The sequence below is a fragment of the Dermacentor silvarum genome, chromosome 9 (assembly GCF_013339745.2).
Source record: "Dermacentor silvarum isolate Dsil-2018 chromosome 9, BIME_Dsil_1.4, whole genome shotgun sequence".
Lineage (NCBI taxonomy): Eukaryota > Metazoa > Arthropoda > Arachnida > Ixodida > Ixodidae > Dermacentor > Dermacentor silvarum.
In genome coordinates this window covers 106,910,554-106,933,165 of record NC_051162.1, presented here as the reverse complement: position 1 = coordinate 106,933,165, position 22,612 = coordinate 106,910,554, and the positions used below count along the sequence as shown (strand labels likewise).

General features: G+C 46.4%; 1 protein-coding gene across 1 annotated transcript in view; it reads left to right on the top strand.

The window, feature by feature from the left end:
- Positions 1-4,678: 4,678 nt before the first annotated feature.
- The window catches only part of LOC119463802 (T-complex protein 1 subunit beta-like), a 24,183-nt gene continuing 6,249 nt past the window's right edge, over positions 4,679-22,612 (top strand). The window contains exons 1-5 of the mRNA XM_037724627.2: positions 4,679-4,805; positions 7,193-7,346; positions 13,618-13,729; positions 15,690-15,879; positions 19,054-19,256. Of these exons, the coding sequence (XP_037580555.1) occupies positions 7,200-7,346; positions 13,618-13,729; positions 15,690-15,879; positions 19,054-19,256 (652 nt within the window). The 5' untranslated portion in view covers positions 4,679-4,805; positions 7,193-7,199. The remainder of the gene's footprint in view (positions 4,806-7,192; positions 7,347-13,617; positions 13,730-15,689; positions 15,880-19,053; positions 19,257-22,612) is intronic.

Below are 22,612 nucleotides of genomic sequence, written 5' to 3'. Positions count from 1 at the left end.
TTTGCATCTGCTCACATAACCGTGACTCCCTTTCATTTTTGGCCACACAAGAAAACTTTCCAGCTCTGCATTCAACTGCGTCGCATGTCCGCGATGACAGATACTTGGAGAGCAGCCGAGCTGCAACAGAAACAATGGCTTTTTCCTCCTTTCTAGGCTCACCATTATTCCCTCCACTCTAAGTAAAAAAAAATTGATAAATAATATGGATTAAGAAAGTTTTTGGTCAACTGAAACCGTTCAGATATCCAGATGCTGGGCAAGTTATTGAAACATCTTCAAAAATTGCTGCACTACAATTACTAGCACAAAGATATACTGTTAACACAGAAATGAAACGGCGCCATACAAGTGCTTGTATGTGCTGTTTTGCTACTGTGTTGGTGGTATTGTCCTTGTGCAGGTCTTGATTCACAACTATTTATGATAACAGCTTCATAATGCAGGCCAAGTCGGGTGGGCTGTGCTTTGTTGCCGAAAGTGTTTATTAAATATATATTTATTAAAGCCAAAGTATATTTTTCGTTTTATTTCTTTTTCTAGCTTTCACATTTTTGCTATTGACGAAAATAAAACAGACTGATCGCATTGGTGATTTGCCTTGGCTAGCGAGGGCAGTCCACATCCATGGCAACCTTTGCACCGGTCTTTAACGCAGCCTTTTCACTAAAATATTCACTTGCTAAGCTTTTCTTAGATATAAGAAGAAGGTCTTGGACACAGTTATTCAGTATAGTGTGATCTCGAAACCCAACTCTTTCCGATATTTTGCCAGTAAAGCTTGTTCAGAGAATGAGAAAGCGGAGAAATATTTCCACTTTAGAAATAACATTAACGTTTGACGAGCCGCTGGAACTACTTTGAGGCTATTATCTCCCAGTTTACCCGTATGATTTGTAACACTATTGCTTATTTATGAATTGTAATTACACGATGGCACTTTTTTTTTGTCGAGATCCTGTTTACAATTAAGAAACTGCGTGATTTATCAAGCCATTAATATCTCTGGTTCTCGAAGAGTCAATTGAGGTTAAGTGTCAATAAAGCTTCCAGTACAATCTGTCACTACCGGAGCAATGGCACAACTGTGTTTTGCTTCTCTCGATATCTGTTTTGTTTTTGTAGTGCAACGGAAGGATTGATTCCCCGTTCCATGAACTGGATGGCTTGCTCAATGTCACTTTGTTCTCTTATTATCTACTGCAATATCGTCCAGCCACAAACATTAAAAAAACTTCATGTGCACTCTTTCCATGCCAAGTGCAATGGCATGGATAACATGACTATGTTTAACTTCTGTTCATGTGTTTTGTAACTCAAACGGCTGATTATCTGTTAAAATTACAAAATCTAATCCTAGGGTTTATGTGCCAAAACCACAATCTGGTTATGAGGCACACCGTAGTGCGGGGACCCCGAATTAACTTTGACCACCTGGGGTTTCTTCGATGCGCACCCAATGCATTCATTATCTGTTCTACACACTGCTTTGCTCTGGCAACACGTCATTCTTTAATATAAAGGAGTGCTTTCACAGAGTAAACCCTCGTTACATAACGAAGTACATGTGATTGACTTTGTTATAAGCAGTATTTCGTTAAAGGCACAGTGGCTTGGATGAGAGTCATAGTCACACGAGATGTACACTGCCAACAACGTGGGTGCTCGTAAAACGTCAACTGAGACAAAGACAAGTACTCGACTGTGACGATATGACAGTGACAAAATTCTTGCTGGCAACCGTGTGCAGCTGCCTCGCCAGTGGATTATCATTACATGATACAGTTAGCCCCAAGGAGCTGCCGCCACCTGGTGGAGTGACGTTTGCTTGCTTCCGCGGCTTGGTAATAAACGCAAAGAGTGATTGTGTATCTTGCACCAGCCGTCCTGTGCAGATTTCCGGCCTTGCCAATCTGTACTAAGCCGAATCAAATGCTAGTGCACTTCAATTATCTGTTTTTTTGTGTGCCTGAACTACAATTTGAATATGAGGCCTTCTTTAACGTACACTTAAATCAAGTGCTTGAGCGTTCATGCATTTTTCCACCATCAAAATGCACCTGCCGCAGCCAAAATCAACCTGCGACTTTTAGCTCAAGGTTGCAACGCTATAACCACTAAGCAGCGGGTTGAATTAAGCAATTTCAGTATAACGAGAGTTTACTGCGTTTTTGAAGTCGTCAAAACTCTACACGAGCTTCTTGCATGCAAAAGGATGACACGAAGCAAGCACGAATGCCCGGAAACACCTGAAAGATATTTTATTGCCACACTATCGTTGTTTCAAAATGTCAGACCTGGCCGCAGTAACGTAATGAGCAGAAAATTTTAAAGCAATGTCTCCAGAATAACCCGTAATTTTTTTGCCACATGAATGAATATAAAGTTTTGAATGAATAAACTGCACGTCTAAACTGGTATTACATTGTTCTTTATAGTCAGCTTAGAATCTCGGATGAAAAAAACCTTGTACACATCCATAACACTTCTCTACGGGAGACAAAAAAAACAAAAAAACATCACTTGCAACATCAGCGGGAGCTGACCAGGCTCCTCCCCTTTTATATCCATTTTTTGTATTTTTTTCCTTATCGGTCGCCGAAGATAACGCTCCAGCACGTGAATCGATGACCTCGCCACATAAGTATCGCTACACACGCGCTCATACACGGCCGAGCGGAACCAGCAAACAGCTCGTCTTCCAGCAACACACAGACACGTGCACCCCCAAACGTCCGCATCGGGGTTCGCTATCGCAGCGACGACGGTCTGAACCCGGTGCAAGGTTTCGCCGGACACCACCGACAACAGACGCGTCTCGTGGCGGGGCCGATAAGGGAGTAACCGAAATAAAGCGCTTCACGCGCGCGTGGCAAACACGTGACCGGTCACGTGACCGAGGAAGAGGAAACGGCAGTTTTAGGTACGCGCAGGGCAGAGATGCGCGATGAATGACAGCATGCGCACCGACAGCGTCGTCGTTTTTTTTTTTTTTTTTCCCTCGCTCCGTTATCTGCTTCGCACGCAGACTCGGCTGCGGGCGTACCGTATATTTCTGCGCGTAACTGGATTCGAAACATACGTCGCAGCCCTCATCACACGCCCCTTTAACGCTTTCGACAAATCCGACCCTGCCCAAACCGGGTTGGCCGTTTATGCGCAGGTCGGAGTGTTACGCGCGGCAACATACGGTATAACGGTAGTGCGGAATGCGAACACTTTCTTTTTTTTTTTTTTTATGCCCGCTGTTTACGGGGTGTTTCGAAGCCTCAGATATAACGAAACGACTGAATGTTTAACGAGACAGACACGTGATGGCAGTTAAAAGATTCTGCGAACACTGTCATACACACACGACGGCACTTATCGAGTCGCACAAGGTACTTCTGTAGCAGGCTAATTGATAGTCAACTACAGCCGAAGGAGAGAAGGCCTTCATCGGCGATCTATCAGTGCCAAAGCGACGCCCTGATTGTCGCCGCGATAGCCGTGGCAAATTTGCGCGACCGCTACGTCGCAACAGTAGTTGCGCTAGCCGCGTCCTTCGAGCACACTCTTCGTCGCACGACGGCGTCGAGGCAGTAAAAAAGGAAAAGAAGAAAAGGTCTCTAGAACAAACGACGTCGAGGGCCAGACAGAGTTACGCAAACCGCGGAACAGCGGGGTGTCGTCTGAAAAGCCGTTTCGTCCGCAACTATGACATCGAGAGCATACAGTTAACTTGACTCGATGAGTTATTAGTGCGTCGAACTCAAGTAGGGCCGGAAACGGAGCAGCTGACACGACCGGCTGTTTTCTTGGCGCAGCGCCACACATACATGCATACACACATTGTACACACATACACCATCGGTAGTGCGAACGCAAGCGTGTAGTCCGTCTTGCGCTCGAACCGTACCATACCGCGTTCTGTGGGAACTGGTAGACGTCGTATCTCGTCACTCGGGTCCTCTCGGCGAACGGCCACGCGCGACGTACCGACGAGCAGCCGCCGATCGGAAAGATGAAGGGGATGAAAATCATGTCCATACGCTGTTGCGCCGCAGACACTGACAGACCAGAATGACGCACACCTTTCTAAAAAAAGTGTAGGTGTGTGCGACGAATTGTGCTGCGGCGGAAACGGCGCTGACACAGGTGACGCGCACCGCAAACCAAATACGACAACGATCGAGGTCGTTAAAAAAGAGAGAGAGAGAGAGAGGAGTAGGCGCACCGAAATCGGCGCCGAACACGTTTTTTTACGACGCGCTAGAAGAAAAATCTTGGTAGAATGACAAAAATAAATGAATCTACGTTTTCTATTGCACGGGACATGTGATCGGGGCCGATGACATCACGTCGCTCCCGTACGGCGGGCTGGATCGTTCAGCTGGGGCGACGTTAGCGATCGGAAAATCAATCTCGACAAGATCTCAACTCGAGTCACGAAGCCGCAATCCTAACTGGTGTGTCATAAAGTATCGTGGAGGGAAATAAAAGCAGTAATTACCTGTTTTCTTCGTTCCGCGGTCCGCGCATCCGCTGAAGCAGACGCCATGTTTGTTTATATCGGCAAGATCTGAAGAAGTCTATAAGCCGTTGTTTCGTACCAAAATTAAATTATGTGCACTGTTAGTCATTTCCTTTAAAAAGGTCATTTAAATAAAAGTAAGGTTCTAAGTAAATTTTATTAGACTTAATTTTAAAGAATATTTTGCTACATTAAAGTGCGAGAATCAGGCTACGGTCTTTGGCAAGTGAGCGTGCGCTTTGTGGTGTATCCCTCGTTAACTTTTCAACGTGTGCTGTTACCCTAATCGCCGGTAAGTTTTCTTCTTTTTCCAAGCGATGAAAATGAAGTGTCGGGCCGTGAAATGTCAGCGTGAACGTGCGTTGTTCCAAATATTTGCTCTCGAAGTTCCCGCAGGGTCGGCATGGATGGCGACGGTAGCTTTTGTTCGGGAAGCACGTGTGACTTGCTCAGGTCTGAACTGACGTGAACGCCCCGTCTGAGCACTATTACTTTTTAACGTATCTGCGATGTCCACTTAGATTTCGATCTAACGTTGTTTCACTTAGCAAGAAGCGAGGCGCCTATCGCGATCGTAGTGTGCAGAGCGTAACCGGTGCCGGTGTCTCAACTAATTCATTTTAGTTTGCCGGCTCTTGGGAGAAATTTCGCGAAAGTTAACCCGTCATGATTTTTCGTTCGCGCATTTACAGTTTCCGTGCGGGTGAATCAGGATGTTTGTAGCTTGCAACTTTAACACGCATTTAGCGGAGAGACGGCTTCGCGTTGTCGTGGGCGTATGACCCGACTCCGAAGGCAGTAGCGATTCCTTTTATGGACAGGATTTTCATGGCCGTTCTGCCAGGCTTGGGAGGCTTTCCGGGCAGTCAGATTTGTATTTTGCGTGGTTTAACGATATTGCAAGCTTTGTTTTTTTTTGGTTGTTTTTTGAAGCGAAAGTAATGGAAACAGTGTCTGATTGTGTCGCTGGACCCCCGACGTGAACTACTAAAATAACGCCTGGTGGGGAAGGGAAAAGGGAGAACTTCTTACGGGAGCGCGGCATAGCACCTTATGTAGGGGAACGTTTTAATAAAGTATTACCTGTAGTTACTGAGTTTGCTGGTATCAAGCCGCCTGTGATAGCGGCAGCCGAAAAGTGTGCCGTAGGGTAACATGTTACCGATAATGAATGAATGCCTTTAAGTTTTTATTTAATGTTCCTGGTATGACATTTTTTTGGGGGGAAGGGGGGGATAGTTGGTTAGTCTAATTAGGAATTTACTGGCGGCAGACACACACCTCCAGCCTCCCGCGTTTGCCCAGTGATTGTAGGTCGCGGGCTGGAGTCTGGTCAGAGCGTAACGCTAAAGAACACTTGCATAGTTGGACTTTGGTCCAATCTTGAGGAACACCAACTGGTCAAAGTAACTTTCCGCTATAGTGTCTCGTGATAGCCCAGGTGTTAGTCTTGGGAAGTTCAACCGAACCAGTCGGTAAACTGCCTCAACATTGAACTTGTGCGGCCAGTATATAGAGTTTCTATAGAGCGTTATATTCCGTTTCAAACATAAAGGGGGCAATTCCCCAAAAGCTAAGAGCAGGGTGTCGGAACGAAATGTTTTTAGTTTCGTTCCACTGAAAAAAAGTCCCGTTCTGGTTAAGCTCCAAAACGGAAAAAAAAAAAAAAGGTTCGTAACTGTTCATGACAGCTTTGGTTCGCATGCACAAATTTTGGAAGCAAAGTAACGATAAAAACATAGTATTAGTTTTTCTCAATAAGTAAGTTCTAAGTTCTCCGACCATGCTCAGTGCTTTGAGGCACTGAGCCTGATCTCAGAAGCAGCACGTCATCAAGTGTACTGGCCGTAATTCGACACGCTGTTCTGATAAAACGAACTTAAATGAACACAACTTCGGTAACAAAGTGTTGTACTCGTAGAAAACGAAGCGATACACTCTTAGTGCACAATCCCTGGGTTTTGCTACAGTGCTGATCTGCTAGTGCACCAAGCGGCACCCTTTGATTAGTGGAGTGCTCGGCCAGTTATCACTCGACCTATACGTGCTTAAGCGGACCCATGAGATACCGTACGCATTAATTCTGGCGTTGCCTGACATTGCTTGTTTTGGATTGTTGACTTTCCTCTTGAACCGAAAACCGATCAAAAATGTTTTGGTTTCACTCCAACACAAATTAATAAATACGTTTTCATTCCGGTCAAAAATATCATTTTGTTTCGTTTTTGTTTTCGTTCTGTTCCGACACACTGACTTCTCCCATTACTCGCATTTGCGGCAAAAAAGCAATGCATCACATATGAAACAAAAATAAAAGTGTGTGTCGTTTAATTTAATATGCTGTAATTATGTGGAAGCTGTCGCACATCTAACCCTATTTACCACCTCTATGGTTCTGTAACCAACAGCCACTATGCACAGCTTGCCCTTCTTACTGGCATATGTTGCTTATTGGCAATACAAACATGCGCAAATGATATGCAATTTGACTCCAAAGGTTTATGGCTGAAATGTAAAGTGTCGCAGACCAAAACAATCTGCACTGCGAAGCATGCGGTGTGTGGCTTCTTTGAACACATTGGCAGCCTGTGTAGCTTCTGCAGCGTTGCCCACCAAGTATGAAGCGGGTTAGTTACCGTGATTTCATTCTCTCGCACAATGGTCCTTCTACCCTTGCAGGCTAACCATGTCACAGATGGGCAGTTTGAATGCCGTACGGATCCTCAAAGGCGAGGCCGAAGAGGAAAAGGCGGAGACGGCACGGCTGTCCTCATTTGTGGGCGCGATCGCGATCGGCGACCTGATGAAGAGCACGCTGGGACCCAAGGGCATGGTGAGCTGGTCAGCTTATTCGTTAGAGTCATTCGGAAGTCACGTTGCGTTACGGTGAATCTGTGGTTTGAATCACAAGAAGCATTCAGGTGACATTGCGGGCACAGTGTTCGAATCCCATTTGCAGCTTCTGCAATGCTGCTGGAGATAGATGGATTGGATCGATGTGCGATTTTTTGCTGTCCCGAGCTAACATGGTGGCCACAGTTATATCAGTGGGTTCAAGTGCATTCGTATCCGTTTCAAGAGCCAATTAATTTTTTCCACTGAAAATTTAGTCCTGCCACTTTTTTGAACTTAGAATCTTAAGACATACTACTGCACAATGGATTAAGAATGTTCAATACTACAGTCGGTTTTGTCAAGCTTGCAGAATCTGGACTTGATGCGCAAGAAGCTCTCTGCAGAAATATTGAATCTTGCCTGGCATCTTGAAAAGCACCCATCGAGCCACTTGAGGTATACTGGATGTAAAACATTGTGCAAAACAACAAATAAATTAACCTGCTACTCCGCGACATACTGACACCGAGAGCAAGCACACACACTCGTCTACGTTCCAGTTCATTTTACTAAAAGGCCTTATGCATATGTGGAAGCTTGCAGCACAGGTCCAATCAGAAGTGTTTCAAGATGTTTGAGACACATTCTGAATATCTGTAGTTTTCATCAGTGCTTTTGCTAGGACATGATGATACTGACACCGACAGCAAACACACACGCGTCTACCTTCCACTTCATTTTACTAAAAGACCTTATGCATGTTATACTAACAGCAGCACATGTCCAATCAGACGTAAGATAGCAAGCTGGGTTAGTTGGTTAGGATTCATCATACTTTTGGTAACAGCACAAAAGCAAACACGGGCAAAAAAGGAAGAAAAACACAACACAGTGCTGGCTCACAACTGATATTTTATTCAGGAAGTTCACACTATAAAGGAACTGAAGTCCAAAAACCTGGACATGGCGCAAGACACATGGTATTCGTCGATGATGTAATTACCAGGACTGATACCTGCCAACTCTCCCGATTGTACGGACGCAGCCTCAAATCTTCCGAAAAGTAGCTGCCGCAGCACCGCATTTTTTTTTCTTTCTTTTTTTTTACGCCCTGTAATATAACCATGCGATAAATTTAAGCGGCACGGAAGCAGTTAGTCACCACCTGTGCACCTTGAATCGTGGTAGCGGCCGCTGGCACCACCATGAACGCGAGCAACCGAAGGGCGTTGCCATATTGAATTTTCGGGATTGGCTCGTCTCAGGCTGGGTCCCGCATCTTTAGCAATCCAGTTGTTATATGACCCTTAGTGCGTTAGGCTTCAGTTGGCTTTGTCAGATTGTCGAGTGAAGAGCGGATGCCGAACTACTCTTTGTTTCCCCGAGTTTACCTAGTTGGAACGACTGATGGCACCTTTAGAAGCCAAGAATAAGTACTTGCAAGTATTTCTGCGATCATACACGACTGAGTTTCTGTGCTTTGTCACTTCGCGGAGTCATGACAAGTATGAACTCTGTACCACGTGCGCCGTTTCGTACGGTGGCAACATTTCTTCCCCCCTCGTGCGGAGGGGGGGGGGAGAGATACATGTATCGTAGATACTGTCTTAGATACTCTTTGGGTATTTTGTATCTGTATCATAATACATCTGGCGTGATGTGTATCAGTATCTGTATTAGAGATGGGTCGCTCAGGAGCGAGCCGGTTCTTTTGAACCGCTCTTTTTAAAGAGCGAGTGAGCCGTGGTACAGTAAAGGTGAGCGGCGGTTCCCTTGGAGAAAAGGGGCCGGTTCTTTCGGAGAGAGAACCGCTCACTTGAACCACGACTCACTCTTTCTTCAAAAAGAGCGGCTCAAAAGACAGCTGAAGGCGAGGGGGTAGAGGCGACTCTTGCTAGGAAGGGCGGAAGGGCAGTTGCTTTCTCGCACCGCTAATAAATGGCGCGGAAATCACACCCAGCAGAAGAGACGCAACGGTTTGCTACGGTAGGGTGGCTAGAACTGCCCATATCGGAGTGGTTTGCGTGCCGAACCTGGGACCCGTGGAGCGCGAGACATCTCTTTCTTTCGTCTGAGTCCTGCTAATGTATTTTGGCAAGTTCGGAAGTACTGTGGGCACAGTGTCTTCTGAGAGGGCAGTAATGCGACGTGGTATAAAGACTGCAGTTCCATTAATAAAGTCGCGAATGATAAACCTAGAGGCAAGAGGAAAAAAAGCAGACGGTGGCGATCAGATTGAGCTAGCGTGAAAGGCCTCGTGAATAATACTAGAATGGGCATGCTGCGACGATGATGTGCAACACGGTATGTATCGCGCGAAACACCCCAAAACAGGCGACAAGACCACCTGACATCGAAGGTACGTAGGCGAGGTGAGGGCGGCGCGGCTTAGCTTACCATGCCGCGAGCGGCTACGCCACATTTCTCCTGGTGGCATCGGTGCGCAAGGGGGTCACGCGCGCCTGAAGGAAAGCGCCGCCCGTATTCACAACTCCCCATTCTAGCCACGGCTCGAGAGAGAGCCGCCTTCCTCTCTCTGAAAGAACCGCCGCTCACTTACTTAACTGCCGCTCCCTCGCTCTTCAAAAGAGCGGCTCAAAAGATCCGGCTCGCTCCTGAGCGGAACTCGCTCAGGAGCGAGCCGGATCTTTTAAGCCGCTCTTTTGAAGAGCGAGGGAGCGGCGGTTCAGTAAGTGAGCGGCAGCTCTCTCGTTCTGCGAGCCGTGAGGAACCGTTCCTAGAGAGCGCTCGGGAGCGAGCCGGATCTTTTGAGCCGCTCTTTTGAAGAGTGAGGGAGCAGTGGTTCTTTCGGAGAGAGAAAGCCGGCTCTCTCTCGTTCTGCGAGTCGTGAGGAACCGTTCCTAGAAAGCGCTCAGGAGCGAGCCGGATCTTTTGAGCCGCTCTTTTGAAGAGTGAGGGAGCAGTGGTTCTTTTGGAGAGAGAAAGCCGGCTCTCTCTCGTTCTGCGAGTCGTGAGGAACCGTTCCTAGAGAGCGCTCAGGAGCGAGCCGGATCTTTTGAGCCGCTCTTTTGAAGAGTGAGGGAGCAGTGGTTCTTTCGGAGAGAGAAAGCCGGCTCTCTCTCGTTCTGCGAGTCGTGAGGAACCGTTCCTAGAAAGCGCTCAGGAGCGAGCTGGATCTTTTGAGCCGCTCTTTTGAAGAGTGAGGGAGCAGTGGTTCTTTCGGAGAGAGAAAGCCGGCTCTCTCTCGTTCTGCGAGTCGTGAGGAACCGTTCCTAGAGAGCGCTCAGGAGCGAGCCGGATCTTTTGAAGAGCGAGGGAGCGGTGGTTCAGTAAGTGAGCGGCGGTTCTTTTGGAGAAAGGAAGCCGGTTCTATCTCGTTCAGGTGGGCCGTGCCGTCAGAGCGTTGTCTTCTGCTGGGTTTCGAGATTTCGTTTTCTAACCGACAAGTGGTGGCCGGCGTGGGCAGAATCGCGCTACTCGTACTTGCTCGCAGTGTGGTGTGCGCAGCAGTCCCTTTGTTTTTTTGTGCGTCCCGATGCCACCGAAGGGAGAAGTAAAGAAGCCCTAATTGACAAAGGACGGTACCGTTCGTTGCCTGCTGCTATTCGAACGATGTCTGACGACTCTCACCGATCGCGCATCGTGCGCTGGTGCAACAACACTTCAAAGATGGTCTTCTGTGTCTTTAAAGACAACAGGTGAACTTACAGTTTACGTCCTGGTCTTCACTTGTGCTAATTAGCGTAGTCATGAAAATGTCGCCCATGGCATCCACTTCATTGCATTTTCTGAGCGTGTATCATTAGCGCGTCAATAAAACGAGGCGAATGATCTGTTGTGTTGTAATTGAACATCATTTCTTTTTTTCATTTTTTTGTCCTGGCGCATGATGGCATAAACGCCAGTATCGCGCGTGCGCTCAAGAGGAAAAAAAATGAAAGGTACTTGCGCTAGTCTTGTGGATCTTTAGTATGATTTTTGCATTGTACTTCAAGAGATTTCTACATTCATTTTGCATGGCGTTACAGCTCACTCATATTATAGTGAGCGTGCGTATCAGAATGAATGAATAAAGTTGAAAGATAATGTACAATAATTTTGTGTTCTTATTTTGACCAAAGTTCATTTTAAAGTACCACAAAAACAGAAAAGCTCCTGTAAATGGCGATGAAGTTACTTTTTTTTCTGAGAAAAGTAAGTCACATTCTGCCTGTTACAGTATTATAAGCATTTGAACCACAATATGAGAAAAGAAAGTTTCATTACAACTAAAAATTCATGCTTTAAAATATGTAAAAATTATCGCCAAACTTAGCGAAAATACCAATAACACGGTTACCTGTGTTATGCAATATCCATCGCACAGATGACACGTTTAAGTGAACCGGTTCATTTCAGTGAGCTGAGCCGTTCCGAGCCGCTCACTGAAGTGAGCCGTTTTGCCCATCTCTAATCTGTATTTCGGATATATGAACGATAAGCTATAAATGTTGGCTGAACTCCGCTTATCAAGCTGATACTGCTGCTACTGAGCCCCCTGAATAAAACTAAAGGCAGCGCCATTCTTTTATCTTTCCGCCAAAGCCCTCCAGCGAGGGCAGGGGATGAGGTCTGTGCGTCCTTATTGGTGGAATAGTCACGTGGTGGCGCTTGCGCTGCCTCGACAAAAACGAGCGTGCGAACGTCTGTGCGCAGCCGACCTTTTTTTTTTTTTCTTGGTTTTTCGTTCTTATGAACAAGTAAAACTCCGCAGCGTTATTTGCGCCATTGTGCAGGGGCTTCTTATTGATGTTCTTGTAATTAGATGGCAAACCGCTAGCTGGCCGGCAAGCAGAGCTGCAACTCACATCAATTACAAAAGCGACAATCAAGAACCGCTGACAGCGCAGCGGATAAGGAGCTTTCATGTTGAGCAGCTAAAGCAACCTCAACAAATGATTTCGGAATGAAGATATACTTTGAGCTCGAAAGACAAGAACAACACTAACACACATTTCATTCAAATGAAACAAGGTTGGTCGGAGTTAAGCAATTTCCAAAAGCATACATTCTTGTGCATACGCATTGGCTGCTACATTATATTGATCTATAACAGAAAATTTGCAAATGTTTCAAACTATGTTACGATACAAATGGAAAGTATCGTGTCGGATACAATAATTGTGGTAGTCTCTTGTATCTATCTTGAATACTTGTTGCCTGAGTATCTTTGTATCGTATCATCATACAATTGCAAAGTATCCTTGCCCTTTCCTGCCAATGGTTCACTTATACATGTGCCCCCCCCTCCCCCCTTAATCTTTATGTTGTATGCTTCTGCTATTTCTTGTGCCATCTGGCTTGCATGTTGGAAGATAATAGAAGTCTCATTAAAGGTAGAAAGACAGCCACATCATTTGCAATGCACAGGAAGATGTAGCAGCACAGCCCTGAACAATGTTAACATATACATCGCATGTGCAAAAGGAGTTGTGTATGTCATTCCTCTGTCGGGTGGTAATGAATATGTTGGACAAACGAAGCGCAGCGTGTATGTTCGTCTTAGAGAGCATGAGTTATATCTACAAAGCGCTGTGCTGCTACATCTTCCTGTGCATTGCAGATCATGTGGCTGTGCTCCTATCTTTAATGAATCTTCTATTTATCTTCAAACATGCTAGCCGGATGGCACGAGAAATAGCAGAAGCGTACAACATAAAGATTAGGGGGTATGTATAAGTGAACCAATGGTCATTCTTCACGGGCAAGAATTTCACTATTTATATCGGTCCTGATAATTACATCATCGATGTGTATTGTGTGTCCTGCGCATGTGGGGGTTTTTCGGACTTCGATTCCTACAAATGTGTGTGAACTTCCTGAATAAAGTATCAGTTGTGAGTCATCGCTGGGCTGTCATGTTTTTCTTCCTTTTGTTCGTGTTGCTTTTGCGCTGTTACCTAAAGTACAACCGGTCACAGGTGTTTCAAGATGTTCGCAACACATTTTGAATATTGTTGGTTTTCATTGGTTGTCTTGCTTGTGATGTACCACCTTGGGATGCAGAATCGCGCACCACGCCCCTGAAGGCAATATACACATATGAACAGCTTATGTAGGCATGGTAATGCCCCCCCCCCCCCCCTCGAACGCAGGAGTCTTCTAGCACTAAATGTAACTGTTTCACGCTTTGGATGGAACGCTACCTTCTTTTTGACATCCCTTGGTTTGACCCTTGAGTCACTTGAACACATTGTGTGTGTGCGACTGAGGTCAGTTATGGAACTGAGAAGTGGGTTCACTGTCCTCCCTCTTCCACTGTTACCCAGGACAAGATCCTGATGTGCCAGGGGCGCCAAGATAAGGTCGAGGTGACCAACGACGGGGCCACCATCCTCAAGGCAGTTGGCGTTGACAACCCTGCTGCCAAGATCCTCGTCGGTAAGTCAACTCCCTCTTTATCTGACAACCAGCACAATCGTCTAGGGTATTCATGTGAAGGCAGACAATTGCCTGACGAAGCGTTGGTGTCATTTGAGAGAATCATTGCAGCCCCCCCCTCTCCCCCTCACCTCCCTAAATAAAAAGAACTAGAAATCGTAAGAACGAACTAAGACTACAATTATATAATGAGTGAGAAGAATAAGGGGTACTGAGGGGCCCTATTTATATTTTCTTTGATTCTACCGCATGAAGCCAAAATGGAGGTTTAAACATGGTATCGCCGAGCGGCTTTGTGTACCCAAAACCCCATGCTCCACTCGTGTACCTTTGTATACCCTGGAGCAAGAGTTGTGAGACTTCGAAGTTAAGTGTCAAAAGAACACTCTTATCGAGTTTCTACTTCAGTCTCGCAACTCTTGCTCTAGGGTAGGCAGAGCAATAAGGTTGGTTATACGGCATTCCTTGAATCATACAGAAGCCATTGATACCATGTTAGGGAAACCTGAGGAACTGATATTGTGCAAATCCTTGCAGAAAATTATTAAAGTAATGTTGCATAAAATTTTCACCCAAGGAGGTAAAGAAAAACGGTCCTCATATTCGAAATAGCACATAACATTAATACATGTACAAATTTACAGCACCATACCTCGAAAAAAAAGGTTTAAAAAAATTTGCTTTTTGTCATCACAGTCTTACGGGGCAACAAACTTCAGGCCACTTCAAGAGCCATCAATCTTACCTGCATGTGTGATCTCTGAACAATCACTCATGAGCCACCCGTATGAACATATTAGTCGCAAGCATTCTATAACGGCTTGTGGCCCGTTCACATCGACCAGCGGAGGATTTTCATCATGGCCACGCTGCCTCTGACATTAGGCCTAATTAGTACTGCTTCATTGGACGTCGGCGACTAACGTTAGTTTGGTGCCAAATTGCCGCAGATCTATTCGCACCAGTTACATGACATTCGGAAAGCCGACAAACCATCTCGCAAACGACAGGGAGTACAGGGGATGACAACAAAGTCGTTCTCAGCTGCCATTTTTGCAACACCTAGCCTCTCATTCCCAATGGCTTTCGTAGATGCTCCTCATTGGTCTCGTTTTGTAACTTCGAGCAACCCGTCACAATATTAGCTTTGGATTTATTGCATGCATTTGCCCGGACTGCGGATAAATGAGGGCTGGGGGGGGGGTGCAAGTGTTGTGCGTCTAGAGGGTCACGTGCCGTGACCCTCCAGATTTCAGAATATTTACAGGTGGCAAATCACGCCGAACCTGACAATTAAACAACGTTGATGGCACTTGGGTCTTTTACCGTTTGTGCCAGCTACGCACCGAGCGGTGATCGAGTCACGTGATGCACTGTCCTTTCGTCTGTGGCACAGATTGGCCTTACGACAACACATCTGCCATGAGCCCTTCTGTATTTTTTGGGTAAACCAGAAAGCAAAACTTTCTGTGAAATAAATAAAAGATTGGCGCAAAACGTGTGTCCACTATTAGACAGAACTTCATTGGTATTCATTACAACAGACCACCACTAATTCATTAGTTTGAGAGAAAGATTCACTTTATTCTATTTAACAAAATTTGTATTAGTAAAACATTTTTCCAGACCTTCATGTAGTAGAACTAAGCTGTAATCAGCACTGGCATACTAATTTAGTGTTCCCTTTGATAAGAGTAGACCATACTACATGTCTTGATTTTCTATGTACCCAAGTTGCTATTAGCTTGCTACATTCTTGTTATGGAATGCTAGGAGACTCCAGGGCATGTACAACACTGTATTTTCTTGCCCAAAATTTGTAAGCATTAAATCCTGGGAAAATCTTGCATATTCGATTCGAAATGTACCATTCGGTTAACGCACACCACAGCGAAAAACGAAGCTTGAACCACGTCGAGTAATCACACATTTTTGTGTCTCCTCTTCGCTCGCTGTGCAGACATCTCGAAGGTGCAAGATGACGAGGTGGGCGACGGGACGACCTCCGTGACAGTGCTGGCGGCCGAGCTGCTCAAGGAAGCCGAACATCTGGTCAGCATGAAGATCCACCCGCAGACCATCATCGGAGGGTGGCGCCAGGCCACAGCGGTTGCCCGACAGGCCCTGGAATCTTTTGCAGAGGACCACAGGTGCGTGTCTCTGTTTTAGGCCTGAGCTGCCGAGGTGGCTATGGCATTGTGCTGCCTAACACCCGCGGTCGCAGATTCCGTTCCTGGTTGCAGCAGCTGCATTATGAATTCGGGCGGGATGCAAATATGCTTGTGTACTTAGAGTTACGTGCCATTGTACCATGCCATCTCTGGTGCGTCCTCAAGCGTTCTCCCGCATTCCTCGGGCAGTCTAATTGTGACCTGCGGAAATGCTTTCTAAACCCATGCAAAACAGGGGAAAGCAGACAAGACAGCTCCGAGCACTAGTGACTTTGCAAGATATTTGCAAACGACTCTTTTTTTTCTAACGAAACAAATGTGACAATGCTGACGTTGCTATCCGGCCCCTAGTCACGCTCGAAAGTGGATTGGCCAATTGCTAGATGGGAGAGACTCCTACAGTTGACCTATTCGGTCTGGTTGGCCCTGTAAGCTACTTTTCCGCTGTTTTGTGAAGTGTTAGTAAATACTGTGTAAAAGTTCCCTATGCTTTCTGCTTTTAAGTCCGAGAGGCCAGCTCTCTTATCTTCCAAAATCTCAATATAGGTGGCAGCTAGCTCTGGGCTTCATTCAAAGACACATACCTAAACAGTGCATAGTAAAGAGCACTAGGGGGTCAATATCCAGAGACCCCACTACGGAGACCCCATTACGAAGACCCTACTACGGGGCCTCTCATAGGTCGTGTGTCGCCTAGGGACGTTAAACCCCATAATTTGAATAGTCTGACATATTTACACTGCTGGACGCACAGCAGGAAGACAGGACAAGCACTTCTTGCTGTTTGTTTTCTAGCGCACTAAACGTGGTCTGGACTGGTCAAACCACCTAGCCCAGCTTTCTGCCCTAACCCATAATTTGATTTGATTTGAATTTCTGTTTGGGCCACACTTAGTAATGCCTCGGTCTCTTGAAGGTCAGGGACACGTTGCCTGATGGATTGGTTTCAGTCATGTCATCTTCTGCGCAGGCCAATGCCAACAATGGCTCCATCACTGTACTTGTTGGAAAATCGTAATTTCACTGGCAGCATTTGTGATAATCTCATGCTTTAAGAAAGACATTCAGTTTACCTTGTTTTGCACATTTTAGGGAGCAAGACGCAAAAACCTGGGTTTTCATAAATCCGTAGGTAATGCAGGGCTATGTTAGCAAAAGTAGATGCAATTAGAAAAACTTAGATTTGCTAGATAACTTCAGCCAGACATAATGGATATTACAGTTCAGTTATTAGCATGATACCAAGATGTTATGGGAACATTGCTGTCTGACAAGGTCGTTGCTGTCTGATAAGGCCTTTGTTAGTTGGCCATCATGAAAATGGCATAATGACAGTGTTTTTAGCACTCCATTGGGGAGGGGTAACCGGGAGCCAAAAAAAGACTCAACATCTACCATTGTAAACAGGCTCCTGTACCAAGCTTTCATTGCATCTGAAGGAATTCCAAATGGAACAAGTCAGTCGGGTGCCTTTCACTGTAACATCCTTCAAGACCAGCTGCATAGCTATTGAATGTTGAGCACGGTCAATTGTTATTGAGTTTAAGTCGGGGAATTGACAATAGCTCATCTTGTCAGTATGAATTGTATTCAAAGTTAAACATTGATTCCTATGATAGACTAGGAAAACAATATCAAACCGGGTTCGCATAGGTCCTTGAAATCCTTGTATAATTGAAAAGTATGTTTTCAAGGCCCTTGAGAATCATAATTTTTTTCTTGTGCCCCTTGAAAACCCTTGAATTTCTTTAATAGTCTTAAGATTGATTATGTTAATCACTTTCTATGTTGGATTAGCGTGGACCTGGCAAACGTTTCTAGAAACAATGGTATACAGTCACCGACTAATTTTCCGGACTTCGCGGGAACTTAAAAATAGTCCGGAAAACCGAACAGTCCAACAAACTCGTTCAGCCTAAAAAAGAAAATTCATTAGGATTAGAGTGGTAAAAAATAATGTTTAATAATGCCCTGCCTCATACTACACTTGGAGGCGATCGGAATTGTTTGGATTTACGCAAGGACTGACGTCTCCGCATACAGTCGAAGAGCGTCACCGCATTGGCGATCTCCATTAGCAGAGATCGCCATGGAGATTGAAGAAACAAGCCCCGTTACTTCGCATGTGGCCTCTGCGATCAGTTCCGGCAGTGCACTGTTTGCTCCTCCACGGCTCCGGCCATGCCATTCAGCGCGTAGCCCAGTGGAGAAGTGAAATCTTGCAAACCTCGTAACGGTTCAACAACGGCGCGCTGCCGGAACTGATCGCGGAGGCCACACTTCGGTCACTTGGCTCTCGCGAAGACACAGGAGGTGGCGCCGATCATAAAAATGCGAAGCCACACACGTTTACGAGGCACACACACCACGTACAAAATAGCAACCGAACTAAAAAAAAGTGACGACGAGATTGACAATGGCCCGTCTTTGACACTGACCCTAATCTTCAACCAAAGTGCAATGTCGTATATGGAGTTGCTCATTGATTTCATGCACACTAAATTACAGCCACCAGTGCTCACGCAGCAGCTGGACGTGATGCACACCGCAGTTGTGAACCTGACACTTCCGCTAAAGCAAGTGCGCATTTCTGGCTATTTCAGTGCGCCTAATGATTCAAACGCTATTTAGAGGTATAAATAAACATTTTATTTTTCACAGCCTGCTTTCTACAACGTTGATCTTTTATCGCAAGTGGCAAATTTGGTTTCGGGACTACAAAGATATATTCAGCAGTTTTTTTTAAGGCAGTCCAGATGTAGCCATAATCAGTTATAACAATCGGATTTTTCGTTCTTCTTGATATCGTTATAAGTGGACTGCACTGTAGTATCACCGAAAGTGGTCGCTCGAGAATCTCGCCTTTGAATAAAATTTACCTTGCTCTAAGATAAGCCGTCGTTGCTGGTGGTCGTTACGGAACACATTTGTCACCGAAATCCACTGCGCATTTCTTATTGCGATGCACTGTTTTGTCTTGACGGCTCATCGAAGCTTTATTTACACCAATTCCCAAAGTGCGTGGCATCTGCATGGTTATTTATTCTTGCTTGCTGTAACCATTCATTTCTACTATTGACTGTCAGCTGTAGTTCCTTGTTTATGTGGTAGTCCTGTGGTGTTCAGGAGCTAACTGCCACTTTTGCCGCTCAGTGCCGACGAGGCTCGTTTCCGGGAGGACATACTGAACATAGCGCGCACCACACTGGGCTCCAAGATCCTGGCGCAGCACAAGGAGTTCTTCGCCCAGCTGGCCTTCGATGCCGTCATGCGACTGAAGGGCTCGGGCAACCTGGACGCCATCCAGATCCTCAAAAGGCTGGGCAGCAACCTCACCGACTCCTTCCTGGCCGAGGGTGAGTGGCGGAGCACTTTTCTTGTGCCATCCCTACTGAAACGTTCTGTATTCTAGCCTAACACAGTTAAACCCGTAGGCTTATGCCTCTGGAGCGAAGGAAAGAGACAGCTGACTCGAATCGGCACCAGAATAGAACAGCGAGCCGTGGATTCATGTGCCACAGCCAGGCGTTGTCTTTATTTTTTTCTCATGCGGCCACGTGATACACAGGTTTTACGCGCCGCCCAAAGGAGGGCGCTACGAACCTAAATGTAATGATAATGAACCTCTATGTAATGAATTCCTGTATTTGGCAACTTTTTCTCAGTCCCCAACGCCATCCCCCTAGAAGCCCATGTACAGTCAAGCCCACATATAACGGCCCAACTTAAGGGGGGAGGAGGGGATGAAAAATAACTTTTTTGTTTCTTGACAGAAAGGGCTGAAATTTGGCACACACGCTGTACATTGCAATAGAGAGGCAAATCTAAAATTTCATTAAGATATCTTCATTAGTTTTTGTTTTATAAGAATTTACAAAAGTTTACAAGTTCCTTGCTCGTGGAAAGCCTGGCACAGTAACGAAACATGGTACGGAACTGGGAATACTGTGTATGTTTGCCCAAATGTCTAATCTATATCAAGACAGTGTTAGATTTTTTTTTAGTGCCCTCATAATTTTTTACTCGATATGACATGCATGTGACTTGTGTTTCACTGCATAGAGCCATGTAGTTATTCGGAAATCATTAAATAATGGAAAAATAAATGAACATTTCAAGACTGTCTTGATGTGCAGCACAGTTTATGGATCACAGGAAAACAAACTGGACCAAAATCGGTCCAGCCATTGTTGTGCTATGCTTTCCACGAGCGAGGTGACCAACAAAAAAAACACTATTGAGAAAACGACCCGCAAAGTTTTGCAAGCAGTGCAGGTTTATTAGAACGCATCAGGGCGGTAATTTTTGGCATCAGTGCTGCCAAGCATCTTCTTGCACCTTTGCCTCTTCGTTTGGTGGGCTTTGAAAATTTCATAGCCTGGCTAGTCCATCAAATTGAACTTCCGTTCAATTGTGGACATCGCGCGAAGAGAGTCGCGCACGCTGCATGCTCGCGATTCTGCCGTCACCGCTGACACGAAACGCGTCTGAATCGTGCGCCGTTCGGGCGACTATTTGTCCGGTGAATCTTCGGTTATCACACTGTAGCTCGTCGACAATTGGGGCTCGCTCGGAGGCGGCGTGTCCGTGTCGCACGATGCACCAAACTAAGTACACCGTCTTTGCCGGCGATGGTGACCTTCGACCCGCGTCGATACGATCTCGGCTGATTCGCGCGGCCGTACGCCGAGGCGCGGAAGCTTCCGTTGGCGCGTCTTCCGTCGACTGCATTGTCGGTACCGATGGCACAGGGCAATTGTCGGTTTTGCTGCTTGAGTCAGACGGTGCAAGATAGCGCGGCACGTAATCCACATCCACGGTGCAAGGTAGCGCGGCACGTTCAGTCGGGTGCTCCTCCGCTTCTCCCGCTAATCGCCGTAGGAGGCTTGCGCTTCCGCATTCCGAAGGCGTGCTTCGTCCAAACTTTCATCTCCAACAAGCGACGATCCATAACTAAACTGGGCGCTCTCAGAAATCCGAATTCTGCGTGTCAAGTGAAGACGCCGGCATGGTTTGCGAAGCAGACAACTGCGGTTGCCATCTTGCTCGCTGCCGCAGCAGTAACCAATGGGAAGACGCCTTTCACCACGGCAGCCAATCGGAGGCCCGCTTTCATCGGAGGGCCCGTGTGACAACCTCCAGCAGACCCGCGCTTCTTTTGTGCTTGTGCGTTTGTTACAAGATGGCGACGACCGACGAATTGAGAAGCGGAACGGCGAAACTTTGAGCTTTCGAACGATACCAAGATGGCGGCGCTCGGTGGCGGGAAATACGAGATATGGCTCCGTGAAGGGCGGTGATTTTGCGCGATTTAAAGCTGTTTTCTCGCCCTGCGCACTGACAAATTAATTTTTTTCGGGCACTTTTAGCGCGTTTTCAGCCAAACCATTTTGATACAGCGTAGATTAGGCGTTGCAGATACCGAAATGCGGGGTTTCCAAAAACCGATTTTTCTCGTGATTTTCGCGATCTGATCCCCGCGTCCCCCCTTAAGACAAACTTTAGCTTAAAACGAACGAAACCCACGCAACCGTCAAAATATACATTATTTCAATGGCACAAAATCCCATGTACAACGAACGTCTTTGAGCCCTGCCGATCGGTTACAGCGAACGGACGGCGTAAACTTAGCGCCGCGATGCGAGATATACCACGACGGCCTCCGACCCCTTTATGCACGTGGACCGTTTTTCTGAGCCTCCTCGCAGGCGATTTACCCGTTTCGTGCCCCTCTCAAGCGAGCTACCCTCTCCCAGCCAACACACGCTGTCTCCGCGCCGCCCGAGCGACCGTGCCTACTGGGCAGCAAGACTCTGGGGGAGTCGTGTTGGTTTCGGAACTACCGTATTTACTCGAATCTAGGCAGACTCCAATTCTAAGCCGACCCCCCCCCCCCCCCCCCCCCCCCCCCCCCCCCCCCCAAAGTTCAAAGCCAGAAAAAAAAAACGTACCTCGAATGTAGGCCGAATGAAAAAGCGAGGGCAGCATTCGCGAAATGAAACGGCATTTATTAAATTTGAACATGCCGAGCTCATTCTATGTCACCATCGCTGCTAGCCTCGCCGCTATCTTCCTTACTGCTGACATCTTCAAACAGTGCACTATATTCAGTACCATCAAGCGCATTAGAGATGCTGCACTTTTTGAAGGAGCACAGGATCAATGTTCCTGGGTAAATGCCATCCTCGTTGCGGCAACAGATGTTTTTCTTATCGATACCGAAGTTCCGCCCGGCTTGAACGTTTGACGATGCCTCTACAGCTAGCACAACTACCGTATGTACTCGATTCTCACGCGCCGTCGATTGTAACGCGCACCAGTTTCCCATGAGGGGAAAAAAAAGTCCTTTACAGTACTGCTGCCCTCATGCTTTCCAACAGAAATACAGTAAAACCTCGATAATTCGAACTCGGTTAATTCGAAATTTCGGTTAATTCGAAGAATTTCAGCAGTCCCGTCATTTTCAATGCAAATTCTACTGGATAATTTGAATAGCCCGCGCCGGCCTTTCCGGATAATTCGTAGTTTCCGGCCGGCAGCAACGTGCGACTATTCGCTCAATTCCGAAAAAAAAAATAAACATGTTTCTAAACTCGCGCGCGAGCTGCGCGTATTCCCTTTTAAAACGTGCAGGACAAGCGCGCACGGCCTCGCAGATACGTAAAACGCGTAACCAAGCGTGTACGATTACCGTATTTACTGGATTCTAACG